At 57.1% G+C, this 27155-nt stretch overlaps 2 protein-coding genes across 4 annotated transcripts in view; one reads left to right on the forward strand and one right to left on the reverse strand.

Annotated features, from left to right (window-relative positions):
* The first annotated feature begins 245 nt into the window (after positions 1-245).
* On the forward strand, positions 246-6119 carry LOC120761943 (aryl-hydrocarbon-interacting protein-like 1). Its single transcript, XM_040083735.1, has 7 exons — positions 246-341; positions 961-1140; positions 1317-1505; positions 1586-1762; positions 1882-2023; positions 2464-2703; positions 5653-6119. The coding sequence occupies exons 1-7, from the start codon at positions 246-248 to the stop codon at positions 6117-6119; spliced, it is 1491 nt and encodes a 496-aa protein (XP_039939669.1).
* DRP2 (dystrophin related protein 2) overlaps positions 4940-27155 on the reverse strand; it is a 29211-nt gene continuing 6995 nt past the window's right edge. Inside the window, exons 2-24 of one of the 3 annotated variants that reach the window (XM_040084160.2) lie at positions 25921-26057; positions 21903-22036; positions 20962-21118; positions 19420-19540; positions 18659-18927; positions 18269-18415; positions 17671-17749; positions 16427-16487; positions 15979-16040; positions 15629-15703; positions 13504-13705; positions 13233-13318; positions 12358-12515; positions 12078-12244; positions 10829-10940; positions 10359-10495; positions 10062-10127; positions 9368-9433; positions 8955-9098; positions 8137-8374; positions 7893-8013; positions 7652-7738; positions 4940-6861 (exon numbers count right to left, since the gene is read on the reverse strand). In XM_040084160.2, the coding sequence (XP_039940094.1) occupies positions 6842-6861; positions 7652-7738; positions 7893-8013; positions 8137-8374; positions 8955-9098; positions 9368-9433; positions 10062-10127; positions 10359-10495; positions 10829-10940; positions 12078-12244; positions 12358-12515; positions 13233-13318; positions 13504-13705; positions 15629-15703; positions 15979-16040; positions 16427-16487; positions 17671-17749; positions 18269-18415; positions 18659-18927; positions 19420-19540; positions 20962-21118; positions 21903-22036; positions 25921-26028 (2817 nt within the window). In that variant the 5' untranslated portion in view covers positions 26029-26057 and the 3' untranslated portion in view covers positions 4940-6841. The other 2 variants (XM_040084161.2, XM_040084163.2) reach the window with 2 other exon arrangements.

Raw genomic sequence — 27155 nt, forward strand, 5'->3', positions numbered from 1 at the left:
GGCGGTTACAAAAAGCAGCAGAGGACACCGGGGGCTTCAGCGAGCGTGTGCTAGGAGGGGACGCCCCTCTCACAACCCCAGGGCAGGGGGAGAAGGCTCTGCCCTCAGCACAGAAAGGAAAAAGTCAGCAGGAACCCTGGAAGACAATGTGTGTGTCCAGATAGTCAAGAAAGAGACACCTGAGGAAGACGTGGAGCTCGAGAAGGGCCAGAGCGTGCTGGGGTGCGTGTGATCCGTGAGCAGCCATGGAAGAAACCTACCTGCTGAATGTGGAAGGGGTCAAAAAGAAGATTCTGCACGGAGGCCGAGGGGAGCTGCCGAAGCTGCAGGATGGGAGCAAGGTAAATTTGTCTGGGTTGTTCCTCCAGAGCCCTGGGAGAGGGAGTGGGTCTGACATCCGTGCCTGTTATGCTTCACAAGCCCAGCTCCAGGTCTGGGGAAGAGTGAGACCCCTCACAACAGGGGTGCAGGAGGGGCTGGTTGGGGCACAGGCAGACACATTTCTCACAGGGACAGCTGGCAGTGCCCACAGCCCCACCTTGCACTGTGACACCTCCTCCCCCTGGCGCCGTTAGAGCTCAGCAGCCCCGGTGGGCAGCTGAAAACTGCCTTTGCTGCCACGTGCCAAGCAGGACTGAGCTGTGCCGATGGGTTGTTCCTGGGAGATTCCCCAGCCTCTGGTCACTGTGGGTTCCGCCAGGTCCTGGTGCACTCCGTGAGAGCACTCTCTGCCCTGGGTTGTACAGGGGGATCCCTGGGGAGAAGCAAGCTATGGCATGGCTGGATGTAAAGGCACTCGACCATCTGCTTGCTGTCTCAAGTGGGCAAGAGGCACAATCCCCTGCTGCGGAGGGAGAGCTGCCAGTCAGATCAGCGCAGTGCTGGGAGCAGGCCTGACCCCAAGCTGAGGTCATGGTGGCTGCCCAGGGCGGTCTCACCACTGGGCTCTCTCTGGGGCAGTTCACCTTCCACTTCCAGACGCTGAAGGACGACTTTGAGCGGACGGTGATCGACGACAGCCGGGAGGCCGGCATGCCCATGGAGATCATCATGGGCAAGATGTTCAAGCTGGAGATCTGGGAGACGCTGCTCAGCTCCATGAGGATCGGGGAGGTGGCGGAGTTCTGGTGCGACGCCATTGTGAGTGGGGGGCCCAGGGATGCCCGCTTCCCTCCTTCCTGCAGAGCCAGGACACAGGAGACTCCAAGGTGCTCTGGCCTTGTCTGGTGCTTGGCCTCAGCGCCACGGGGGCTGCCCCAGACAAGGGGGTGCAGAGGGGCCCCCCGGGGCTGAGCGGGGTGCTCCCCTCCTTGCAGCACACAGGCATGTATGCCCTGGTCTCCAGGGGCATGCGGAGGATCGCGGAGGGACGGGACCCCCTGGAAGGCCAGAAGCACCGCTGCGGCATGGGCAACATGTTTGACTACCACAGCACGGGCTACGACGACCTGGACGAGCTGCAGCGGACGCCGCAGCCCCTCATCTTCATCATGGAGCTGTTCCGGGTAAGGGCCGTGGCGGGGACGGATGGCTGCCGGAGCGGGAACAGCTGGCACAGGCCGCTCAGCTCATGCTGCTGGCGCAGGTGGAGGACCCCTCGGCGTACAAACGTGACACCTGGGCCATGAGCAAGGAGGAGAAGCTGGCGGCGGTGCCCGTGCTGCACAGCGAGGGCAACCGCCTGGTCCTGCGCAGGGAGTTCGCGCAGGCGGCGGCCAAGTACCAGGAGGCTGTCATCTGCCTCAGGAACCTCCAGGCCAAGGTGAGCTGGGCCAACACCTCCCCATCCCTGCCTGGGTCACACCTCAAAGCGCTCCCCTGAGTGCCCGGGGTGGCCGGGAGGGGATGGGCTCAGCCGTCCCGGGGTTGCTCGCGGGGCAGGAGAAGCCGTGGGAGGATGGCTGGCTGAAGCTGGAGAACCTGGTCACGCCGCTGGTGCTCAACTACTGCCAGTGCCAGCTGGAGCTCGGCGAGTACTACGAGGTGCTGGAGCACACCACGGAGCTTCTCCAGAAGCACAAGGGTACCTGTGCCCAGGGACTCCCTCCTCTGAACCCCCACCCTTGGCAATGCTCATCCCTCATCCCGTGTCCCTCTGCCTGTGATATTACCTGTGCCATCTGTGATATTACCTGTGATATGATCTGCCTGTGATATGTCCCTGTGCCTGTGATATTACCTGTGCCCCATATCCCGCTTTGCCCTGCCCGTGACAGCGCTCATGGCACTGGTTTCCCCTGCCCACAGTGTCCCACCACACCATAGCTCCCCTTTCTGTGATGACCCTTGTGCCCCACTGCCCGCAGTGGCAGCGCCCAGCCCAGGTCTCCCTGCCCTCCCTACAGCTGTGCCCACCCCACCACCCCGTGTGCTCCGTGTCCCCTGCTCCCCAGGGTCCCCAGCTCCCGTGGCTGGTGGCCCCGAGCTGCAGGACCCTCCCTGAGGGCTCTCCTCTCCTGGCAGACAATGCCAAGGCCTATTTCAAGCGGGCAAAGGCCCACGCTGCTGTGTGGAACGAGAGGGAGGCGCGGGAGGATTTCCAGCGCGTGGCTCACCTCGACCCCTCCATGGCGGCCGCCGTGAAGAAGGAGCTGAAGCAGCTGGGGGAGAGGATGAGGAAGAAGCACGTGGAGGATCGGAAGCGCTACCAGGGTCTCTTCCAGTCATCCCAGGGTCTGAAGGGCCGGGAGAGCAGGGAGGGGGGTGATGGGGCACCTCAGGGGGAGCCTGGGGTCCGGGAGACCGGGCAGGGTGCTGAGACTGAAGGGAGAGAACAACCCAGGGCTCCCCAGGCAGAACAAGGGACCCCCAGGGCTGGGGGTGAAGGAGCAGCACCAGGAGGAGGAGAAACCCGGGGAGAGCCTGTGGGACAAGAGGTGGAAGGGAGGGATCGGACAGCAGTGGGGGAAGAAGTAAACCTGGGCACCTGTGGGGCAAAGCCAGAGAGCCTGGGGACAGAGGAGGAGGATGAGAAAGAGGAGGAGAGGGAAGAGGAAAAGAAAGAGGAAGAAAAGGAAGAAAAAGAGAGCGAAGAGGAAAAGGTGGAGAGGGCGGCAGAGGAAGTAGATGGAAAATTGGAGGAGGAGAAGGAGGAGGTAGACGAGGAAGAAAAGGAAGACAAAGGGGAGAGGGAGGAGAAGGTGGAGAGGGGAGCAGAAGAAGATGAGAAATTAAAAGAGAGTGAAGGTGTAGAGAAGGGAGTAGAGAAGGGAGTAGGGAAGGGAGTAGAGAAGGGAGCAGGGAAGAGAGCAGAAAAGGGAGCAGAAAAGGGAGCAAAGAAGGGAGCAAAGAAGAGAGCAAAGAAGGGAGCAAAGAAGGAAGAAGAAAAGGAAGAAAAAAAGGAAGAAAAAAAGGAAGGAAAAAAGGAAGGAAAAAAGGAAGAAAAAAAGGAAGAAAAAAAGGAAGGAAAAAAGGAAGGAAAAAAGGAGAGGGAGGAGGAGGCAGTAGCAAAAGGGAAAGTGGAGAAGGATAAAGAGTGTCTACCAGCAGAACCAGAAAAGCCTGAAGCAGGGCAATGTGGAACAACAGGGGAGACAAAGGCAGCAGGGCTAGTGCAGGGGATGGAGCAAGGAGCCGGGGGAGCAGAGGCAGCTGGCACAGGGAGTGAGGCCCAGGCTCAGCCAAAGAGAGCCCCACATCTGGGGCCTGCCAGCAAGGGAGATGCCCCATATTTGGAGGGTAAAACAAATGGAGAGGCTGTGGAAGAGGTGAGCTGCAGGGAGCAGGGAGGAGGCAGCGGACAAGAAAACGCTGGGGAAGGCAAGATCCCCGCAGAGAGCTTCACCCCTGGGGAAGGTGAGCAGCTGGCTGGAGGGGCAAAAACAGCAGCTAGAGAAGGGGGTGCTGCACCCCTGGAGCAGTGCAGCAAAGAGCAGGGTCACTACCCCTGCCTGGGGGAACAGCTGCCAGGCCACTGACAGAGAGGCTCAGCACAGGCAGCAGGGCTCCTGTACCCCGAGAGGGACTCCCAGGGCTGGGGACTGGCCCAGCAGTGACACGGGGACAATGCTGTCCTCACCCTGCCACCGCCGGGCTCCCAGCCCTGCCCCGGCCCATCGGCTCCAGCGCCTTTCAGCCGGGCGCCACCGAGCTTTTGCTGGCTGAGAAATAAAAGCTCTTCCCTGGCACCCTGGCCTGGGTCTGTTGCTGAACGTGACCGGCGTCCCTGAGCACATTCCACACCTCCAGCCTTGCCCCGGAGCCCGCAGCAAAGGGACGGGGCAGGGTTTGTGCTGCTCTTGGCAGGGTGGTGTAGGAGGCTGCATTTCATCCACCCTTAACCTCCTGAACCTCTCCTGTGTGGGTGTCCCCCAAAGTTCCCTGCAGTGGCACCGTGTCAGGCCATTTCCTGGCACTGCCAGCCCTTCCAGCAGCCGTGAGAGCAGGTCCAGCCTAAAAATTGTCTGTCCTGGGCAGACTTCACCATCAGCCAAGTCTGGGCAGCGGAGAGAGCCCAAGAGCCCGTAACCCTGAGCTGTTCTTAATCTGAACCCTGTATTGTGCCACAAAGGCACAGCAAACTCGGGACTGAGGCACCCAGACACCTCCGGGCACTGAAAACTTCATGGAGCTCCAGAGAGAAGGGAGGGAGAGGCCTGCCTTGCCTGCCCAGCATCCCACTGCTCTCTCCCTCCTGCCTGGGGCTCAAGGGTTTCCTACAGCCAAAGCTCCTGGGTGAGGAAGAGGGACTGTCCCCACACAGCCCCTGTCCCCCACCTCAGGCAGCCACATGGGCTGAACAGACCTTGTTGGGAGAGGATGAAGATGGGGGACACACACCTGTGTCTGGGGATCCTGGGGCTCTGCTCACAGCCGTGTGGAGAGCCAGGGTGAGGCAGTGCAGGCTGTCCCAGCAGGAGCAGCGCCAGGATGGCACAGCAACAGGAGCCCACTCAGCCGAGGGGCACGGACAGAAGAGGCCAGAGCACTGATCCAGGTCTCAGTATAAATACAAATTTATTCTCTTTCCAGAGCAGAGATGCCACAAAGCAGTGAGGACAGCAGCACCACGGTACATGGTTACCAGAGCATTAGCCAGCCTGCTCCCCTCCCTGACACAGCCCAAGCACCCAACCTGGCCACCTCTGCTCCCCACACCCAGCACTGGGGCCAGCAGCTCTGTCCTCATCCTGCCCCTTTTTCTTCCTCCGGTGCCCCCCAAGGCTGGATACCCCTGACCACACCCTCAGGCCGAGCCTCACTCTGCTGCCATCCCACCCCTGGGGTAACAGAGGGGTCCAGCTGGGTCTCACAGGCTGGCCTGTGGTCCCTCCCTCTCACTGCAGCCCCACACGGCACACCCAAAGCCACCCTACGGCCACCACACTGGACAGGGGACAGCAGGGACACTGAACAGCCCTGGCTGCGAGGCTCACATCGCTTGTCCTCGGTGTGGGCACCGCTCCTCACCTCTGCCCACAGCCCTGGCACCCTGCCCTGGTCACAACCTCCCCGCACAGGGCAGCACCCTGTCCTGTCCCAGCCAGCAGCAACAGCCCTGGCTCTGTCCTCGCAAGCCCTGTTCCCATCGGATGTCCCACCCCGGCGTGCAGCCCTGCCCTGCCCTGCCCCGATGGCTCAAGCCTCTCATCTCTCCACAGCCTCTCCAGAGCACTGGGGCCATCTCAGCCCCGGCTCTGGGTTACCCTGCAGCACCTGACTCTGCCTTTCTCGACATGACACAGCCCAAGACAGCCGGCCCGAGGGACCCTGGGGACCAGGAGCCACCCCCCCCAAGCTGGCAGGACAGCCCCACGGGGACCCGCTCCCAACGAGGGCCTCCAGCCCCGCAGCTCAACTCAGATTTGGGGACAGCAGCAGGGCAGCTGCTCCCTGGGGACAGCGAGGTGGGATCCACCCAGCCTGCCATGCGCCTGCATCAGCCCAAGGTGGGCTCAGGGCTGGAGAAAGCCCTGCCTGCGGGAGCTGAGGGATGGAGGCTCTGTGCAGGACAGGCTCTCTGCGCCACGGCAAAGGCACAGATCCCCGGGAAAGCGGGCAGGATGAAGTACCTGCTGTGGGTCCAGCCCCCACTGAGCTCCCTCAGCAGCCCTGCAAGGCAACACCAGCAACAAGGGAAGGTGCTGGTTCCCCTGGGAGCAGGAGCCGGGCTGGTCTGAAAGTGAAGGGCAGCTACACTCAAGGTATTAGAGTTTAATAGAGTGAGTCCATGAGAGTATTTAAGTACAGAATATATATATAATATATATAGAAATATATGCAAATTAAACAATAAGGCTCTGTTATAAAGACCCTCTCGATATAAGGCTACTAGCTGGGCTGAAGCTCTAACATGGACTCAATCCCTACTCCATAAACCTCACAGACTCTCTCCTGGTGGTATGTGCCTGGCTGGCTGCAGAGCCTTGGGGGGCAGAGCTCAAACCATAAGGCTGGCAGCTGGTTACTGTTATAAAGAGTTATTTTAAAAATTCTGCTGCTCCAGGAGTGTTTTGGCGCCCACACACCTGGAGGCTCCTGGGCACGAATGAAGAGTGGGATGCTGAGCTCTGCATCCCCCGAAGGGCTACAGGCCAAGGCAGCAGCCCGTGGGTGCCAGGGGAGACAGGCAGTTTTCATGGCTTCAGTTCTTTCTTCTGAACCATCCCACCCGGGCTTGGACACCGTGGCTGAGTGACCAAACCTCCTGGGGAGCCCACAGTCCCACTCCTGCATGACCTATGTTCCCCTGAGTTCTTCTGGAGCTGGCAAGCATCCTGCACCACCAGCTCGGAGGGAGTCTGTGTGAGGTCTGCTGCAGCACAGGGAGCATGGCAGGGAGAGAGGGGGAGGAAAGCAGCCAGGTAGCCGGTTAGGAAAAGCCTCTGGCTCACAGGAGGTGTTAGATAAGGGAGGTCATACCTGAAAGAGAAATAAAGAGGTCAGGAAAACAGGACCCAGAGCCGCCTGGTTAGAAGGGGGCTGCTGCAGAGCCAGGAGGATCCTGCTCAGGGATGGCAGAAACAGGGCAAGGGTCTGCATGGGCAGACCACCACCTCATGGTAGTGCTGGCACCTAGCAATGTCACCCTCTGGCAGCCTGGGCGAGAGACCAGGTGCTGCTCCTGCACTGGAGCACAGAGGGAAAGAGCAGAATGACCAACACCAAAGCCCACTGAGTGAGCGGAATGCCAACCACACACACATCCCCCAGTCCCCATCCCTGCTGGGAAGAGCTGTCCATGAGCAGCCAGGAGAGCCTGCACCACTGCTTCCATCTCACCACACTACTGGGGCCTCGACCTCTCCTGCAGAGGGGTCTGGACAGGATTGAAGCCAGGAGCTGGCTCAGAGCTGTCGCTGCAGGTGGTGCTGCCAGATCTGTCCATCCTCACGGTGGGAGCCCCCTGGGGTGCAGCAGGCTCCTGAGCAGGGCAGGGGGCTGCCTTGCAGCTCATCACAGGGATCTGTTTGGTCTGTGCTCTTGGCAGCTCTTTTGGCTTCTCCTTGCAGGTGTGAAGCATCCTCCTCATCCTCCTCCTCCTCCATTCCCAGCCCATGCACCCGTCCCAGCAGCACTGCAGCAGCAAAGCTCTTGGCTGAAGCACTGCAGGTCATCAGCTGTCGCAGGGAAGCTGGGATGGGGACGGGGCTCTGTGGGGAAAAACCTCACCTGAGGGAGCAGTGGGAAGAGGAGGATTTCACTCAAGTACCTCGGGAGCTGGGGAAGGCGCTCCGCAGCTTCTCCATTATGTCTTCCAGGCACATGCTGACCTCCTGGGTTTTGGCTTCCACCTCATCTGCAGTGGGAAGGAGGGCAGGTGGGTATGAAAAGGCTCTCTGGACATCCACCTGGCTGCCAGCATCTCTGCAGGATGGCAGGGCGCAGGCAGCTTCCTGCAGCCTGGAAACAGGCGAGCAGGGCCGGGAGCTCAGCCCAAGCCCAAACCTCACCTGCGGTTTCAGTGTCAGGGGTGCTGTGCTCTTTGTCCCTGGCCTGGCTGCCTTCTGACTGATGTGGAGACGAAGCCAAGGAAGAGGCTGCTGAACCATTGCCTTCTGACTCTGCTGGAGGCTGGGGCGAGAAGAGTTGTTGAGAGAAGCTTGTCACGATCCTCTGTCCTTGGCTTCCCCTGCTCTGCCCATCCCCTTTGGCTCTGCCGTGCCAAAGCCCACCCCGTCCTCGCTCTGAGCTTACCTGCAGCAGCAGCTCCCTCAGCCTGTGCAGCTGTGACTCCAGCTGCTTGTTGTGGTCCTCCAGGATCTGCATCCGTGTCTCCAGGCGGCTCTTGTGCTGCCGGAGGATTCGCGCTTCGGCCAGGAGCTCGTCGTTACGCGCGTCTTGCACCGAGTCAGGAGAGCTTGTCGCCAAGGTCGGAGACTCCACTGCCTCATCGTGCTGCCATTTCAAACGTCTCAGCTCTCCCTGGAGGATCCTGCAGGACAGTCCAGGTCAGCATCCCCTCAGTCCTTCCGAGAGAGTGCTGGAAACACCCGGGAGCTGCACCCTGGAGATGGCCCACGGCTCAAAGCTTTGCCATTTGTGACATTTAAGGGCCAGGATGCTGCACTGCAGAGTGGCCTGGCTGTGGATCCCACACAGGGGGATCACAGATATTCAACCACTTCCCAGGAGGCTGAAAGCAAGGGTAGGGAAAGCATCACCTCCTCCTGAGCTGCTGTGCACTGCCTAGAGCCTCACCCACTGCTCATGAGGGACAAGAGTGCCCCAGGCTCACTTCAACCCATTTGGGGTTCAGGAGGGAACAGGTTCTGTGGATGGAGGAGGGAATATTTTGGGGAACAGAGTCATCTCCATCATCCTTGGAGAGCATACCCTCACTGAATTTAGTGCTCAGCTTAGACACCCTCCAAAACTGCCCCCTCAGGGTCTGCAATCCTCACCTCCAGACCCAGCAGCATCCCCTGGCTCCACTCTGAGCTCCACAAGGCTTCTCCAGCCCCGTCTCCCCTCGCAGGTGTAATCCCCACTTTCACAGTTGCTCATGTCTCTACCTGTTTTCATCCTCTAAGTGGGCCAGGACTCTCTCCAGCTCTCCCTTGTCATCCATGGTGAGGCTTCCTGGGACCTGCTGGCTGCCCCCAGGCTCTCTGTCGGTGATGGGGCTGGAATGGCGCAGCAGGTACTGGTCCTCATCCCTGTTCCAGCAGGTGGAGAGACACCTCAGTTGGGAAAATCGTGGGATTTGTGTGCCCTTGGGGAAGGACAGCATGGAGGGGGGCAGGTCCGTAGGGGAGCTCCTGGCTGCTCCAGAGCTCAGAAGGGGCTCAGCAACCCTGGCAGCTGGGGCTGCCCAAGAGCCTCTCACTCAGTGGGGCTGGGAAGGAAATGCACTCCTGTACCCTGGCTAGGGCATGGATAGAGCCACAGGAGCCCTGAGGTGAGGAGAAGGGAAAGGAGAACTCACAGGCTGTCATCAGGGGACAGGCTATCACTGAAGAAGGAACAACTCTGGCTTTCCATCTCTGCAAGCCTGGAAGGAAAAGAAGAAGTTTGAGATGTGGTCAGAGACACCCTAAAGGTCTGCTCAGCATACCCTACTTGCAGCAGCCCCTGCAAGACTCCTCTCTGGCAGGGTCTCCCACCTGGCCTGCACCAGTCTGCCTCCCTGCACAGGTTCTAGAGAGTTCTGCCTTTTCAAAAACCAAAATACACTGCTGCTCCAGGTGTAAGTCTCTGGAATAAAGAGCTGCTGCTGTGCAGTCGGCTCAGCCTCCTCTCTCACAAGCAGAGGAAAAGGGTGTAAGAATTCCAGCTCCAGCCTGGGACCTACAAAGTGCAGGCTCCCTTGGGTCCCCACAGCAGGGCAGAGGCACTACAAACCACAAGGCAGCAGCAGTGGGAAGCTGGCAAACAGCTCTGGTGAGGACACAGAGCAGGACGAGACACCGAGGGGTGTGTCTGCTGAGAATCCATCCAGCAGCTCGCTCTGGGAAGAGCAGGACAGCACACGGAGGCTCCTGCTGCCAAATGCACGGCCTTTGCTGACAATTTACACAGCATCAGCCATGCCCCAGGCAGATGGAGGGGTGTGTGGCCGTACATCTGCCCCAAAGACCCCCCACACCCACCAGGCAGGACAGCAGAGCCCAGCGTGGTACCTGCTGGCAAAGTGCTCGATCCGGGAGTGCGTGTCAGCGTGCGGCAGCATCGGGGAGGAGGCTGGGCTGCAGGAGACACACAGGAATCAGCAGGGCTTGGGAGAGGCTGATCTCACCTGGCTGAGAGGAGCCAGGGATGGGCTGGACAGAGACTGAAATCTCTGCGCCTTCCAGAGCAAGGCGTCGTATCAGCCCTCCCCCAGGAGCCCCGTATGAGCTGAGATGCTCTTTCCATCCCCAGAACCCACGTCTGGTTCTGGGCCAGAAGACGTCACCCAGGGCACAGGGCCAACTCACGTCTCAGAGAAGTCAGCCTCGAGCACGGACTGGACGGGCAGGTAACCTCTCTGGGGGTGCTTGCTGAAGTACTGCTTGGACCGAAACTTGTTCTTCAGAGTCGTGGCAAAGTCTCTCATGTTCTCACTGGATGTGGTCTGCAGGGACACAGGGATGAGAAAGGCGCCTGTTTAATGAGAAGTGGGGGACCACAGGAGAGGAGTCCCCTCAGGCTGGGCATGAGCTCCATGGGGGAAGAGGCAGGTAAAACCGAGGAAGCAAGGAGGGCACGCAGCAGCTCTGTGAGCCTGCCACGGGCCAGGCTGAGCACTGCGGGCCAGGCACCCTGCTCACCACAAACCCCAGAACAGCAAGGACACAGCCAGCCTCCGGCATGCAGAGGGTACAAAACTACACAAGAGATCCACTTGTGGGGCTGCAGCAGCCCAAACATCACAAGGCTGCTGCCATCAGTGGGGCCAGCTCCGTACCGGGGTGTAGTACTCCATGATGGGGTAGTGCAGCTTGTTGCCCTTGCTGGCTCTCCCGGTGAGGAAGCAGGTCTGGCAGATATCCACATTGAACTGCTTCAGGCTCCGATACCTGCAGGGGTCAACAGGCCAGAGGGAAGCACTGGGAGTCATCAAAGCACGCGTTTAAAGCCCAAGGAGAAATCAGTGGGGAAGGGACAGAGGTGGCCTGTGTTACTCTAACACCACAGTGAACCCACAGTGCTGTAATAAATGAAAATGATTCATGTTAATTGTAACTGTATCAATATTCTAGAAATATCTATTTTAGGAAATATTTGTTATAAAGTAGTAAAGGAAAAATGTGATTAGCTTTACAAAGCAGATGGGCCCCTTGGCAGATGCTACATGAGAAAAGATACAGGATGCAGTTTGAGATAAGCAAGAGTCTCAAAGCTGGATTGGCCAAAGCTGGGACTACTCCAAGGTAGGGAGATGGGCCCTGTGCAGATGTTGTGGGATACAGGATGTCTTTAGATAGAACTGGCCTTGAGATGGACAAAGCTGGGACTGTTCCAAGGTAGGGAGTTTGGGTGGTGGTTTGATCCATGAAATAATTGCTTTTTGGAACATAATGCCTAGTTATATATAACATAAAACTTAGAGTACACATGCAACAGTAAGGTTATTCAGAGGACAGGAGGAAGATGATGAGCCTTCATCTGAAGAAGACCACCGAAAAGCCAAGAAGACGCCCTAACAACAAGTGGAGCATGAGCTATGTAGTAAGTATAGTGACGTAGAATTTATGAATTGAAAATAGGAGGAGATTTACAAGAAATATTAATGAATATGTATTAGCATACAGTTTATAAGTTTAATTGGATTACTTTGTCTCATACGTGAGGTAGGGTGAGAAACACCCTCCGTACCCCGGTCGGGTTTGGTTATGCTTTATCTGAACGTTACTTATATTTAATCAATCACTGCCAAATTTTTGTGCATGCTTCACTATAAAATGCTACTCAAATAAAATTGCATTGCTGCTAAACTCGACTTTGTTGCTTATTAAATTACACATATGGAGCCTCATTTATAACAGTGCTGATGGCTGAAGTCCCCAGGGAAGCGCTCTGCTCCTTCCCCGTAGCCGACACACTGCTGGCTGCAGAGCTCCAGGCTCTCTGGAGGGCACAGAGCAGACTCAGCCCTCTCCTGCAGCACACCACGCACCCCCCTTGGGGCCAGGGTCCCGTACCACATCCCTCACCTGAAGCCCTTGATGGGGCACTGCCGGCACACGGAGCACTTGGTCTGGTGCTTCACCTGCTCGGCCACGGCCACGCGGTGCAGCACCGCCAGCCACACCATGGACTGCGGCTCCAGGTTGGCCCACTCCAGGAACTGGGACGCCTCAATGGCAGACTTCCCGTTACTCTGGGGACGAGGAGCAAGGAAGGGGCTGCTCAGAGCCGGGGCCCAGCCGCGGTGGGGTGCAGTCCCCCGTCCCCAGCGCAGAGCCCGCAGACGCGCCGTGGCCCCGCACTCACGAAGCGGAAGCAGCTGCGGATGCTGGGCTCCACGTTGCTGCCCCCGAAAGCTGCCACCTCCCCCAGCTGGCGAGGGACCTGGATGGCCTCGTGGAGCAGGACGCCGAGGTGCCGCTGGTCGCACAGTCCCCCGGCGTTGGCCACTTGGCTGAAGAGATCTGCGGGCACGGCGGACACACAGCTGGCACCCCAACAGCGGGCAGGCACGGGGGAGAGGGGCGTGGGTGACACCCACTGACCCCCTCCAGCAGAGAGCTCAAGGAAGAGGAAAAACCTGAGCTGTGATTAAATAACTTCTGCCAGCATCCTTTATCCAGCTCCCAATAAGCAGTTTAGTGTCCTCTTCGGACAGGGGTTACATACATCATTTATTAAACAGCACCAGCTGGCCTGCCCTCCATGAATCAGCCCAATCCCTTTATTTAACCCCTTGGTGCTGCCTATGCTACACAACACAATATTCCATGGTTATCAAGGAGTTAATTCCCCTTCACAATATTCCATGGTTAAAATGCAGTGAGCAAAGCAATTTGCCTGAAACCTACTTCCCCCCAGCCATGCACCCCCTGGTATTTTCCTTCTGGAAAGCATTGGGTAACTTTTCTGTGTGCCTTCTCTGCACTGCTCCTCACAGCGCCGTGCAAGCGAGATCACTGCAGCACCAGTCAGTCTCTACAAAAACGCCTCCTAATTTTGGTGGCGTAGGCCCAGGGAAGGAGGGAGAGGTGATGATGCAAGCAGCTTAGTCACTGCAAGAGAGCTGTTCCTTCGCTCTTCCTGGGCTAAAGAAGGTCTAAGCCAGGAAACAAAACCACTCCTGCTCTCCCCGAGGTGAATTCACGCCGGGTTCTTGGGGAGGGAGACGAGGGACTCACACTGGAACTTCTCCTTGACCTCTGTCCCGCACAGACACGCGATGCCCGTCTTGAAGGACAGAGCCCTCATCTTCCCGCTGCGGCCACTGCAGGACGAGATATTGCACAGCCTGGCAAATGCTCCACAGTGTGGGGTTTTTTTGGGCGGGGGGTGGGTCATCGAGGCAAGCACACAGCGGGCAGCCTCCCTCGGTAGCAGCTGGAAGAGCAGCACGGAGGTTTCCTGCCAAGCACGGCAGCCCCAGAGCCCGAGGGACAGAGGGACGGGTACCTGTCAAAGACGTTCAGCAGCCAGTTGAGGCTCATGTCCACGCAGAGGGGCACATTGACCAGGATGCCCCTCTCCTCCTCCAGCCGCTCGTAGAGGGCGGTCAGGCAGTGGATGACCTCCACCACGTCCATGGCCCGGTCGCTGGGCTGCAGGTCGTGCTCGTTGAAGATTTCCAAAGCCGTGGCCAGGGTGACCATGTCCACTGCACAGAAAGCACGGGCAGAGGGAGCGGAGGGGGAATGGGAGAGGTGAGGACCAAGAGGAGAGAGATGCAGTCCTGCCCTAACCTGGGGCAGTGTTGGGAAAGATGCTGGTAGGATGGGTGGAGCTCCTAGAATTTCTCTCCTGCCTGTAAAATACCCAAAATACCACATCTCCACCCTTGAGCCACCCTTCTCCATGACCCTCCCTTCCTCACTGCTGTGTCCAGCCACGGCCATGAAAATGCCACCCATGGAAGGTTCTGTGCAGAGACCAGTGCTGGCCTCTCTACAGTGCCAGGTCCCAGGGGCTGGTGTGGGGGCACAGACCCACACAGACCCTACAAGCAGCTGCCCGGAGATGGATCAGTCCTGTCTCCAGCTCTGACAGGGTGAAGGAGTTAAGGCACAAACCCAAACACAGGGCTAGGACAGGGTCAGCTGCCCTGGTTGCTTTGCTTTCAGATTTCTACAGCTGCAGGTGCCAGTAACCAGCAGTATTTCTCTCCTGAAAGTCTTTCCATCTTTGAGACCATTTATATTCACAGCGCCCAGGGGACTGTGTGCCTTTTCCACACTGTAACTTCACTCTGTGGAAAAGTCCTCCCTTCTCCTGTCAAAGCTGCTACACTTGCACTGGGAAGCCCCAGTTTTTGTGCCAGGGAGTATCACTCCTGCCCACCCTCGTGTCCACACTGCCCACGACTGCATATGGCTCTGATCTATCCCTCACTGCCTCTTCCCTACACAGCCACTCCACCAAACTCCTCATCACGGGAAAGCTGCCTTGGCAACCTCCTTGCCCTTTTCTCAAGTGTGTCTTGAATAAAGAGCACTCATTCGAGTCATTTCTGGGGTGGAAAGAAGGCGACAGCGCAGCATGTGAGATGCAAGAGGTGCACAGCCAAAGATGCACCAGCAGCACACGGGAGTGCTCTCCTCTGCTCTTTGCCCTGGTTTCCCCTCCACACCTTGCCTGCTGCTGCATGGACGCCCTACCAGGGTGGCAAAAGCCAGCTGCTGCTTTCTTCCACTTGCATTACATCAGCCCTGAATGGCCCTGGGTACAGGACAGCTCGATCACCACGGTGTTATGGAAATACTCCACAGCCAGGGTTTGAATTCCTTGAGAACCCAACCTCCTCTTTACCCCGACTCGTTGTCTTCTCCCAGCCCTTCCACAGGGTGTCAAGGAGCACAGCTCTGCCTGGGACCCCACTGCTGCCTGGCTGCACCTCCTGCCCTTCAGGGACAGTTAATTCAGGAGGAGGATTTCCCTCAGGCTGCTGCTGCACAATTTTGACAGAGCCTTAGGTGAGAGGCTTTGTCAAAAGCTCTGAGCAGCCAGCGATGCTGCATCTATCAGATTCCCATCTGCCTGCTTGCCAGTTCCACCAGAAACTCCTCAGCAGTTTCCAGGGAGCAGCTACCTCTTGCAGAGATGTTTGAACTCCTGTCGTATCATATTCACCCGGCTATTAATCCTCCAGTTTTCACCAAGAATGCACAAGTCAGGTTTATTGGCTCCCCTCCTCCTCTTTAAGCAGTGAAAACCTCTCTGCCCCTGCCAGTGAGGCTGGTTTCATCCCTCAGTTACATCCACACCCTCTCCATGCTCCTTTGGAGCTGCTTGGTGAGCTCCTGCCTGATCCCACAGCTTTGTAACCCCGAGCTGGACCGCTTTGTACTCGTATCCCTCTGGATAACACCTGCCCTTGAGTCATTTCCACCCCAAGCCTGTAAAGAAAGGCGCTGACACACACTGCTGGATTTGCTCAGCTCCCCAGGCTGCTCTTCCTGCTTTCTCGCCTCAGCTACCTGTCCCCCGGGTGCCTCCTGCCTTTGATGTGCTGATAAAAGCTTGTGTCAGTTTAATGCCTTGGCTGAGGGAGGCCCAGCAGGAGGGAATCCCTTCCCACACTCACATCGAAGGGCTTTTTGCACCCGCCGGAGTTTCATGGCCGTCCGATACGCCGAGAACTTGATGTTGTTCAGATCCGCTGCAGCCGCACGGGGAAACAAGAGCAAAACCACAGCTCAGCATCCTTATCTCCAGGGCAGGAAGCAGCAGTGGCAGCTCTCAGACCCCAGCCTCAACCAGCAGGAGCTGAGCACATGCAGGAGAGGGAGGAGCAGAGCCTGGCAGGGGTCACACACCCCACTGCTTTGGGGGACACTGTGCCCCAGAGGGGAGCAGCCTGGGGGGACCTCACAGGCACCACATGCTGCAAAAAAGGCAAGGACTACTCCAACGGTTCTGTGAGAGCCTCCTTACCCAGCGTCTGGTACAACTCTGTCATCTTTGGGTGGTCCCAGCACGTCGTCTGGGCTTGGTGGCTGGAAGCAAAATAGATGGAGACCAAGAGTGACCAAAAGCTGCCATGAGAGATTAAAAAAAAAAAAAAAAAAAAAAAAGGACCTGGGCAGTGCTGGGAGCAAGTGTTCCAGTGTCTGCAGACACTGCTGCACCCCACTGAGCACACTGCCCAGCCACAGCAGCAGGAAGGATGCCCACAGCAGGATATCCCCACTTGCTGCCAGCCCCCTCTCCTTCCAGCTGGGCTTTGCCCTCATCCTGGGCATCCCAGCGGGCAGGGAACGCCTGGATCTGCCAGGCTGAGCAAGACCTGCCTCACTGGAGGTGAGTTCTCACTCCAGTCTGTTCACTGCCCCCCTCTCCTCACGGGTGCCCAGCTCCTGACCCCACCAGGGATCACACTCACTTGATGTAGTATGGCACTTTGTTGGGGGAGATGGCTCGCTCCCAGGGCACCTGGACAGAGGCTGCAAGGAGAGAGACACGCGTCACATCAACACCAAATGCTCCTCTGAGCTGATGCTGTTTCTGGTGCCAGCCCAGCAGGACCGTGCCAGCAGGTGGGTGCCTCTGAAAATGCTGCATCTTCCCAAATTACCAGCTGGAGGTGTTGGTGCAGGCAAGGGGATGCTGCCTGTAAAAAAGGCTCAGGTCTTGTTAGAGACATCTCTGGAGGCAGGGGCTTTGTACCTGGCTGAGCTCAGGACTCAGGAGGAGACATTTCCTGATGCTTCTGACGATGCCCAAGGCAACCTTGTGGCCACCAGTGGGCAGGGCTCACAGCAGATGAGATTTGGGCACACAGACACAGCAGTGCCTGTTATGACCAGGCTCAGCCACCCAAAGCATCTGTTGTTGCTGTTGTTCCTGCTCTGGGTGCCAGCTGCAGTGTCCTGGGAAGAGGAGGATTCATCCCATTCCAGCTGCCTGCTACCCTGTGTTATACAGAGCCTGGCAGCCAGGGCATGACCCTCAGATATCTTCCTTTTCCACAGGCAGCAATTTTTCAATTGTGCATTGAAATTCCAGCAACTGGAAAAGTCATTCTTCCCTTCAGACAGGAGCACACAGCCTGCAGAGGAGCTCAGGCCAACAAACCCCACTGATATCCAGAGACTCTAAAGGGCTCAGCATTTCCAAGGATGGACCCCAGGCTCTGGAGCACAACCTGCTGCCCACCCTTTGCAGGCCTGAGAGCTGTCAGCCAACAGCTCTGATCTCTAAAAACAGCATCCCTCTGCCTCGCCACATGAACAAAAACCTGAAAAGGCACATTTTCAGCCTCTGAGTAACTAACAGGGGATATGAGGGGCTGCCTTTTCCTGCCATCTGTTGTCCTGCTCTGGGGCTGACAGTCCCAGTGTCCCTGGGAGCTGCTGCTGCTGCGAGTGTCACAGCTCTGTGCTCTGAAGGGAAACCACACTCCCGTCCCATCCTTGGTCCCACGAGGTGAGGCAGCGCAATTCCAGCTTTGGAGGTGCCTCCTGCTTTGGCTTCCGAGCACCGTGAGCCAGCCTGGGCCCTTTTCCAGCCTCGTGCACAGCTCTGGGCTCAGCAGCAGCACTTTGCACCCCGTTTTCCTGTGCCACAGCCCAGGCTGCTCTGCAGAGGCAAGCTCGTGGCAGAAGCCAGGGGAACCCACTCACGTACAGGAGAGGAAGTGCTGGGAGCCTGGTCCAAAGTCCCGGTGGGCATCCTGGAGCTGCTTCAGCCGTTCGTTTATGGAGGCCTGGAGAATTGAAAAATAATTCACTGGCAGTCCCACAGGTATTTTGGATGGATGACCCTTTCAGGAAGGCTTGTGGATGGACTCAGACGTGCCCCAGCACAGAGATGCTCTCCTTTCCTCTCCTATCTTGGTGTTTGTGTCCTCCTGCAGCCTGCTAAATCCTCCCACAGGCTGAGGCAGCACAGCCACCTCTCCAGCTCTCCCGTGTCCATACTCTCACAGACATCAAAGCAGTCACAGCTGGTACTGACCCCCTCCACCAACACATCCCGATTCTCCCTTTGTTCCTCACACTGCCTCTTCCCGACCAAGAGCTCTGCAGATTTACCAGACTCCTTCCTCACACCAAACTGATGCTCTTCTCTTCCAGGAACACCAGCTACAACATCCAAACCAAACCTCCCTTTATCATCCTTCTGCCAAACCTCGCTTTACCATCCTCGAAGCTCAGCAGTGGCAGCCCTTCCCATCCCCCTGCCCGTGGTTTATTTGCAGTGCCTGCTCCTGCCTCCTTCCCACCTGCAGCTGTTTCCAGCGGGTGTTGATCTGCTCCAGGGCGCGGGAATTCTCCATGCACAGGTGGACATCTGAGATGGCGAGCTGGTGTGCGAGATCATTGACCACCTTCACCCCGTCCTTCATGGGGGAGAGCTCCTCTTTGAACAGCTGGAGTCCGGCGGCCAGGGACACAGGCACAGAGCAGGGGGAAAAGGAAAAGAAGCAGATGAGTAGATCCAGGACTCGGATCTTTTTCCTTTGCTACAAGCTAGGGTGGGTCAGTGGCTGCCAAGCCACTGCTGAATAACCCCCCCACAGGGTACCTTAGCATGGGGGAAAACACCCAGCCAAGCCAACCAGGCTGCAGATTACTCCTGACAGGTGGAAAGGGGACAACGACTCAGCAAGTACCTTGGTCGACTGGATGTGCTCGGGCAAGGAGTCAATGAAGAGATCCCCGATGGGCTCCCAGGTCTCCCTCACGCTTTCAGCCTGGTCCAGGGTGGTGCTGAGCTCTTCCATAGCCCCTTTGATCTCCAGCAGCTGCTCCAGGGTCCGCTCAATGTGGCGGTGCTGGTCCACGCAGCGGGCCGTGAGCTTCTCCCACAGCTCGCTGGCCACGTTCGCCTGCTTCCACACAAAGCGGCTGATGTTCTGGATGCGGTGCCGGGGAGACACATCTGGGCAGGCACGGCAGGAGGGCAACAGCGAGCACAAATGAGAGCCCAGCCCAGAGGAGAGGGGGGTGAGGGATGGAGGGAGGACAGGGAAATGAGAGATTAAAAAAAAAAAATCTAGGGAAAACTGGAAAAAGGGAAGGAGAACAGGTAATAATAGTATCCATCTCTGCAGCAGCTCCTCTAGGTATCCAGGCTCTCCATACTCACAGGCAGAAGCTGTGCTGCCCTTTTAAAAACCAACCCCAGAGCACATCTGGTGCTGCCTCATCAGGTGCCCCCATCGTGGGCTGCACTGGGAGCCTCTGCCTTTTCCTGGGGCAGCGACGCTGCTCCGTGCCAGTCTGACCTTTGGCCGAAGGACTGGGCACAAACTGGGCACAGCGGTGTGAGGCTGCCTCGTGCCACAGCAGCCACCTCCATCCCAGCCTCTCCGGGCCAGCCTGGGAGGAGCTGTGAAACCAGAGAGCAAAAAAAAGGGGGAGCTCCACAGACCTTTGCTTTCCAAAGTCGGCTCTTCTAATTCCTCAAACGGGTGCTGGGAAAGGAAAGCCTGTGCTGACTCCAGGACAGAGTAAATGTACGGCCCCCGAGACTTCACTTCTTCCATGAAAGCCTGGGGAGTAGAGCACAGAGATGAGACAAAAGGCTGAGCCAGAAAGTTGTGCCCTGGCTGCCCCCTTGCCAAATGCAGCTGTGATTTATTCACCCCAACGCCCAAACCTCGCTGGAGGCACAGAGAGAAGTCAGGGGTAAGAGAAATATTTTTGCAGCTCAGGGAAGGAATGACCACCTGCCTGAAGGTGGCTCCTGCAGAGGTTTGCTGGAGCTTTGCTGGAGTGGGGAGACAGAGCAGCAAGCCCGGAGGGGTGTGCTGAGCCAGCGCTGCACAAGAGGAGCTGTTTTATTGATGGTGCTTTCAGAGGCACTGCTTGGGGACGCTCCTCACCCGTGCAGCGAGAGCAGGGCCACGCTAACAACCCTTCCAGCAGCTGCTCAGCAACAGGTCCAGCTGCTGCAGCAGCAAGGAGAGGAACAGCAGGATGCTCCAAAGCAGCACATCTGCCAGGGAAGACTTCAGGGGCACGCTGGTGCAGCGTGTCCTCTCCTCCCCTGCAAGCGCAGCTCCCACAGCAGCGCTGCCTGCTGCATGGGCCGTTTGTGCACCGGGGGAGCTCCAGCAAGGATGAGGGAGAGCAGCAATAAACATTTTAATTTTGTTTTCGAGGTGAGAACAACTAAAGCCCAACAGCTGTTACCCTGGTTTTTCTGAGCCTTTTGATTTTCTTAAATGGAGTCAGATCTTTTTAGTTATTGTACAATATTAAGAGCAGTTTTCTGCCTTTCCCACAGATGTAACATAAACAAATCCTTTGTTTTTCATTCTCTGTCCTTTGTTTGCATATTTCTAACCTGAAAACAATTGTAACTGACAATTGGTCTGGCCGCTGAGGCTGAGGGGTGGAAACCCCAAAAAGCCAATCTTCTGCTAGACCCATAATTGTATAAAGGGTAAAAAATAAACAAAGGGGTCTCTTCCTTCTCTCGGCTCTCTCAGCTGGGAGCTGGTTCAGAAGGACCTCTGCCTTGCGAAAATCTCTTGTCTGCGTGTGACTGCTTTGTGTGTCTCGGTGACAAACAGCCACTGGCAATGAGAAGAGAAGGCTGCGAACATGGGAGCGGGAAACTCTGATGTGTCTGGGCGTCCCCCAGTTTCAGATATGATGATAATGTGCTCCTGCAGGCATCAAAGGATCGCCCCTAGAACAATCAGCCTTCTCAGGACCCCAAAAGCAGAGGCCAGTGAGAGGTAGGACATGGGGAAGCCGCTACAAATGACAGGGCTCACTGCAGGTGACCCGAGGCTGTAACGTGGGGGTTTATTGTCTAAAACCAGACGGGCTCTGCCTCTTCTCAGGAGGCAGAGATGGAGACACTCAAGGAGTGGTGCAGCCACAGGCTGTGGCGCGGTGACACGAGGCAGGGGTCCCCAGCAGGGCTGCCCACCCAGAGCCCCGGGGAACAGGAGGAACGCACGGCGTGTGTCTCCTTCTCCTGCTGCACCAGGAGAACGTCGCCCCGCAGGGGCAGCTGCGCCGACAGCTCCTCATCCTTCTGCCCCAGCCAGTCGATGATCTCCTGGAGAGGCACCTGCAGCTTCCCACTGTGGTCAGAGAAGGCCTCCAGCCGAGCCCTGGCAGGAGAGCAAGGGCAGTGAGACAGACAGACAGACAGACAGACAGGAGAGGAGCAGGTTCCCCGAGGAGGGGAAGCGAAGCACCACGGCTGGGTGCTGAGCCCCAGGACCTCCTCAGGGACTGGCAGCACAGCTTAGCGGGGGCTGTGCGTGACCCCCAGCAGCAGAGGCTGCACTGCCAGGTGGGGTGAGCCACGGAGGCACCGAGCATGAGAAACCCAAGCTGTTCCTCACCCTGGAGCCCAGAGTAGAGGAAAGTCATTCTGCCTTTGCCTGTGGGTCAGAACTCCTCTGGCCAGCAAAGGGGGGCTTGGAATGGCTTTTACATGCCTGGGCAGCTTCCAGGAGCCTTGGATTGAGGCAGGAGACAATTAACACGCCCCAGTTAAGCTCCCTGTCATGCTGGCTGTGGAGCTGCAAACTCTGACAGCCTGGAAGGCTCATGCAGGGGAGAGGGCTCCCAGCGAAGGGACAGGCACAGAGGAGGTGGAGGCAGAGCTGTGGGGCAAAAAGACACAACTGCAGAGGTGGCAGAGGATAGAGAGAGCAGCAGAGAAGGAGGGGAGGGAGGATGGGATGGGATGGGTAGAAATGGAGGAGATGCTTTCCAGCAAAAGGAGATTCAAAAGTCTTTGGACCAGAGGGGGAGCTGAGCCAAGGTCACTGTGAATTCATGCGGCTCATCAAGCAAAAAAGTTCCAAAACCTCCCGACAATCACAAGCAGCAGGCAAGGCTGGGAGGCCAGGCCAGCCCGGAGCTTGCTCCAGGCAGGACTCTTACCGAAGGCTGTGGGATTTTTTTTTGATCTCGTTCCAGCAAAGATTCATCTCCAGAGGGGCCTGGAGCCCGGCAGCGCTGCTCAGAGCCCGGGGGGTCACACACGAAGGTCCTGCACCATCCTGCGAGGCTTCAACCTGGGCACAAACAGAACCAGGCTGCATCCAGAGATTGCTGTCTGGGGCTTTGGGAACCTGCCTGGGGACACCCACCCCACTCTGCCCGAACCCTGACTGGTTTTCCAGCTCTCCAGGGGGCTGCTCTGTTCCTCAAGGGGTCTGCTAGAATCTCCTGGCTGTCTCTGGAAGAAGGATGCAGCGCTGGCTCCAGCAGCACTAAGAGCAAAGGTTGAAGGGAGGGTTTGCTGCACATCTCCTGCTCTCCTCAGTCATCCAGCAGTGAGCTTATCTCACTGAGAGCTGTTAAGCCAGAGCTGGTCCTTATGTGTCACAGTGCCTGCAGGGCTAATGATGATTTTTCCCACGTTATACAGAGCTGCTGTGCTTCGAGAGGAGGCTGATCCTGCTGTTCCTAGGGACCAAGGGGATCTGCCAACATCCTTTTTGCCATCCCCGATACTGGGACTTGCCACCTGCTCCTCTACAGAGGCTCCAGGATATTCCCTGCCTGCATGACAAATCCGAGGAGCCACTTCTCCTCCACAGATGCTGCTTCTCCTCCGCAGCTCTCCAGAATGAGCAGCCGTGGGAAGGGTGCTGCAAAAGGCCATGGAGAGAAGAGAGCAAATCCCAACCCAGCCACACACGGGAAGCACATCCAGCTGGAAAAACTGGGTTCTGATCCCTGGACAACAAATCCTTGTTGGACTCCTCTCCTGAGCCCTGCATCGTGCCCCTGCTCACAATGCACTCCGCTGCACGTGCTGGTGACAGCAGCACACAGGACTCGGTGAGTGAGAAGGGATTTTCTCTCCAAAAGCCACAGATTGTTGAGCAAAACACATGGACGCTTTCCCATAAGTGAGACATCAATGAGCTGTGCTGGAGAAATGGCAGCATTTCGATCGAATGCTGCTTTGATATCGGAGCTCGCTTGAGATAATTATCCCCCGGGGCTTAATCAGCCATAATTAAATGTGTTAGTACTTCCTAAACAGCATACAACAGGCCAGATAAGGGCAGCTGCCTCGGGGGAAAAGCAGCCGCTCTTCCAAGGGGAATGTGTAGGTACTTGTCGCTTGTGCTGTCCAAGGGCTCGTGGAGGTGCCTGGAGAAGAGGTTCAGCCAAGCCGAGGAAAACAACAGGGAGGAGAAAACAACCAGCCGAGGAATTTGGCTGCACGGCTAAAAATACCCCCTCCACACCAGTTCTCGGAGAAAAATCAAACGATCGCCAAGACTGGTGCTAAGTTTGATTCATCTAAAAACATCTAACAGGCTGTTCTCTGCCTCCCCATCCTGCCACTCCAGAAACGCCAAGAAAACAGAGAAACCCATCACCCACCGAGTTCACAGGATTCTTGGGGCCACGGATAATGATCCACTCAAGCTAAAACTGCTGCTTGCACGTATGAAAACCAATACCCTGTGTGTGCAGGTGCTCGTGGCACTGAAGCAGCTCAGTCCCACGGCACTGCCGGGGGATGCTCCAGCCCTCCCCTCTATCCCAGGGGATACCAAAGGAAGGGATCAACCCTACCTGGGTGCAACTGCAGCACAGCTCTGCACACAGCACAGTCCTCCCAGCGTTATTTAGTAAGTTAAAAGCCCACCACTCCCAATAACCACAACACAATAATAACACCTCCCGCGGATAATCACGCAGCAGTCACCAGGCAGAGAGCAGGTGCTGAACATCTGCTTCCCTGGGACAAAACCCCCAGAAATAAGAGCTTTCCCTCTGAGCATCCCTTCCCCAGAGCCCCAGCAGCGGCAGCCGGGGCCCTCTCTCCCCCTCCACCCCGGAGCAGGTTTATTTCGGGGCGCAGAGCACTCACGCGGGCGGCGGCAAGCGCATCTCCCTGCGCTCGGCGCCGAGCTCCGCCGCAGGAGCAGCGTCCCAGCGGGGCACCCAGCAGGGCAGGCAGGGGAGCCCGGCAGAGCCGGGCACTGACCCCCCAGGAATGTGCAGGGGGGCGGCAGCGCCTCACAGCCAGCCTCAATCCCAGCTTTGTCCGGCGGCATTCCAGCGGCCACCAACCTGCCTTAACCCCCTGGCAGCCCTGGAGGCGCGAGGAGGGCGCAGATTTGGGATGTGGGGCGCCAGGTGTGCGCAGGGTCGTTGCTCCAGGGGATGGGGAAGATCCATCCCTGGGCGGGCAGGGCAAAGGGGAGGCGTTGGGATGGGCAGCAGAGACCTCGGCACGTAGAGAGCAGGCAGGGGTGTTTGCCAGGGAAGGGATTTATCCAGGAAATCATCCCGTCGAGCCTCAGTGACCCAGAAGGTAAATAGGTCTTGAGATCTAATCCCCAAAAAAAAAAAGTCAAAGGTGCCCTTGTTGTCCCCCGGCACAGTGCTGGGTACCAGCAGATGTTCATGCCAGCCTGGACCAAGTGCAAATAGTTTCTTTTTGCCAAAAAGCTCTGGGCTGGCTTCTTGTGTCCCCCACAGTCCTGACGCCCAGAATTTTTATCGTGCTCTCCTCCACCTACAGGGAGGGAAAGAAAAGCTCCCAGTATCTCTCCCTCTCTTCCCCTCCTGCACATCCCTCCCCGTGGGACCAGCACAGCCAGCTCCTCTCCTCAGCACCTCTCGGGCCCAAGAGATGGGAGAGCAGCTCCCAGCCTGGAGGAGGGGGCTTTGGTGAGGCCAGCACACAGCTAAGGACGGGCTGTGTGCAGCCTGCCAGGAGCTCTCAGGGCCAGCAAGGACAAGAGAGGGAAGCAGTTTCCTGGGTGGCAACAGCAGCCCCTTCAAAAAGGGAGCTGTCATTAACACTGCTCCTGCTCCCCTCCTCTCTCCCAGCAAATCCCACAGGGCTCTGATCCCCTGACAGAGGCTTGGACTGCTCAGGCAGGTCAGGAAGGCTTTTCCCTGCTCATCTTGCTCTATCCCTCTCCCTCCTCACTTGGTTAGCCGGGCTTTTCATCAACCACCCGTGCGCTGGCCCTGCAGCAGCGCTGTAACAGCCACCCCGGGGCCAAGAAACCCCGACTCAGCCACCAAGAGCTGTTCCCCTGCCTCATTCTCGCATGCTGGAGCCTCTCCAGAAACAGCTCTGCCTTTCTCCTGCACATCCCAGCTCCCTGAGGCAGAACGGGTCAGCCACAGTGGGGAGAAACCTCAGGCTCAGCCCTCACTTTTCATGCTTGGAGCATGACAAAAAAAGAAAAAGGCAGAGCTGGGTCCTCATTTGTCCTGGGAAGAGCACTGCCAGTGCCCAAGGGAACCTTTGGCACCGTCCATCAGTGCCCAGTCAGGTGAGAGGTACCCTGGGACCAAGAGGCAAAGAGGGATCCAGAGCCTGGCAGAGCCCAGGCAGCGTTTCCCTGCACCAGAGGTGTTAAACCAGCTCACGACAGCTCAGTGCACAGAGCTGGCAGCTTTGCAGAGTCAGAACAACTTTCTGTTCTTCACTCTGTCCCCAGAGACCTTCCTGCCCCTCTGGTGAGGAGCCTGGGGCTCAGAGACCCTGCGGGATGGAAGAGGGAGACCAAGATCCCTTCCTCAAAATAACGAGATTAATGAGAGGTCAGATTCCTCCTCCGCCTTTCAGCATCCACCAAGGGCTTATTTCCAAGTTCTTCCCTGCAACCAGGAAGAGTAGAAAACCTACATTTTCACCAAAAGCTGACATCCTTCCAACTTTCTAGGGGGGGGGAAAAAAAAAATAAAAATCCCAACCAAACACACAAGAGCTGTTAACAGTGGCCTCCCGCTCCTTACGGTGAAAGAGGCTCTGCAGGTTGTCTCTCGTCCCCTGCTTTGGGAAACACTTCTTAGACAGAGAGGAGAGCACAGGCTCCCGTGAAGTGCAGCCTTCCGTGCCACGGGGAACAGGCTGGTTTGCCCCCCAGGAACGTGCGAGCTCCGCAGGGAGCTGCCACGGGAGAGCTCTTACCTGAGCCGGCGGGCGGGCAGAGCTGCTGCGCTGCGCCTGCTCCGGGATGCGCCACTCAGGACACGGCGGGAGCGCACGCAGCCATTCCTGCATCACCAGGGGCTGCATCAGCACCGATGGTCATGGGGATGGAGCACCTGGAAAAGCAGCGTCACAGTCCCTGGGTCAGCCTGCACCTCCTTCACGGAGCTGAGCCCCCTCCCAGCCGCCCGGAGCGCGGCAGCCGGAGACTAAAAGGAAGAAGTTTTTAATTTAATTTTTTTAATTTAATTTTTTAATTTTAATTTTTTAATATTTAATTTTTTTAAAATTTGATTTTTTAAATTTAATTTTTTTAATTTCGTTGCACCCGGCGATGCAATTTGCTGTACTGATAAGCTGTTAAGCCCCGCAGGTTACGCTTGCACTCTCAGAAAGGGTTGGGTTTCCGGAACTGTACGAGATGCCCACGGTTTAAAGGAAGGGAGAGAGGATCTCGCTGTCGTGCCCACTGTTCTAGTTTTGGTCGAGATAACATTCGCTTTCTTCCTAGCAGGTGGTACAGTAGGGTTTTTAATCCAGAGCAACTTATGTTTAGACAGAACAGACATACCCTCGTAACAGACAACATCTTCAAACGTATTTTTTTCGTTTTATATTCACAAGGCAAATTGCCTAGAGCCCCAGCTTCATGTATCTCACACTGTGAGCCAGCTTTTTATGAGTTTTTGCTCATTATGAGCCACAAAACTCCCTTCACTATCCCCAATTTTGAACTGCAGGACCTGTAAAGCCACTTAGCAGTGGCCCCTTGACTGTTCCATAGATCAGAAATGCCACCTCTGGTCATAGTGCTGCTGGGGTTTGCTCTTTGGACTCTACACGAGCTAAAATAGGGATTTATTTCATCTCAGCTTTACGAGAAGCCACTAGAAATAAAGCTCAGAGAAAACCTGGTGACTGCTCTCCTGCTTCTAGAAGGTAAAAATCACCTGTTCCAGCAGAGAGAGCTCGTGTCTGCGTGGAGACGGGGCTGCTTTCAGGGGAGTGGGTGATGCTGACGATGGAAGAAGGTTGTTGGCTCCTTCACACGCAGCTCAGTTGGACAGCTGGAGGAATTTCCCTCTTGGCCCTGGCAGGGCAGGAGCAGGCAGCACATCCTGCACTGACAGCAGCCACTCTGCACAGACGGGTGAGGAGAAATCCCCCCGGCCCTGCGCACACTGCCCATCTCTGGCACTGTCACATCCCTCACT

This window comes from Hirundo rustica, chromosome 21 (assembly GCF_015227805.2).
Source record: "Hirundo rustica isolate bHirRus1 chromosome 21, bHirRus1.pri.v3, whole genome shotgun sequence".
Taxonomy (NCBI): domain Eukaryota; kingdom Metazoa; phylum Chordata; class Aves; order Passeriformes; family Hirundinidae; genus Hirundo; species Hirundo rustica.

Bases quoted from the DNA above. Each gene is read 5' to 3' on its own strand.
- LOC120761943 (XM_040083735.1), top strand. From the start codon at position 246: ATGGAAGAAACCTACCTGCTGAATGTGGAAGGGGTCAAAAAGAAGATT. The intron at 342-960 runs GTAAATTTGTCT...TCTCTGGGGCAG, and splicing joins AGCTGCAGGATGGGAGCAAG to TTCACCTTCCACTTCCAGAC. The intron at 1,141-1,316 runs GTGAGTGGGGGG...CCCTCCTTGCAG, and splicing joins AGTTCTGGTGCGACGCCATT to CACACAGGCATGTATGCCCT.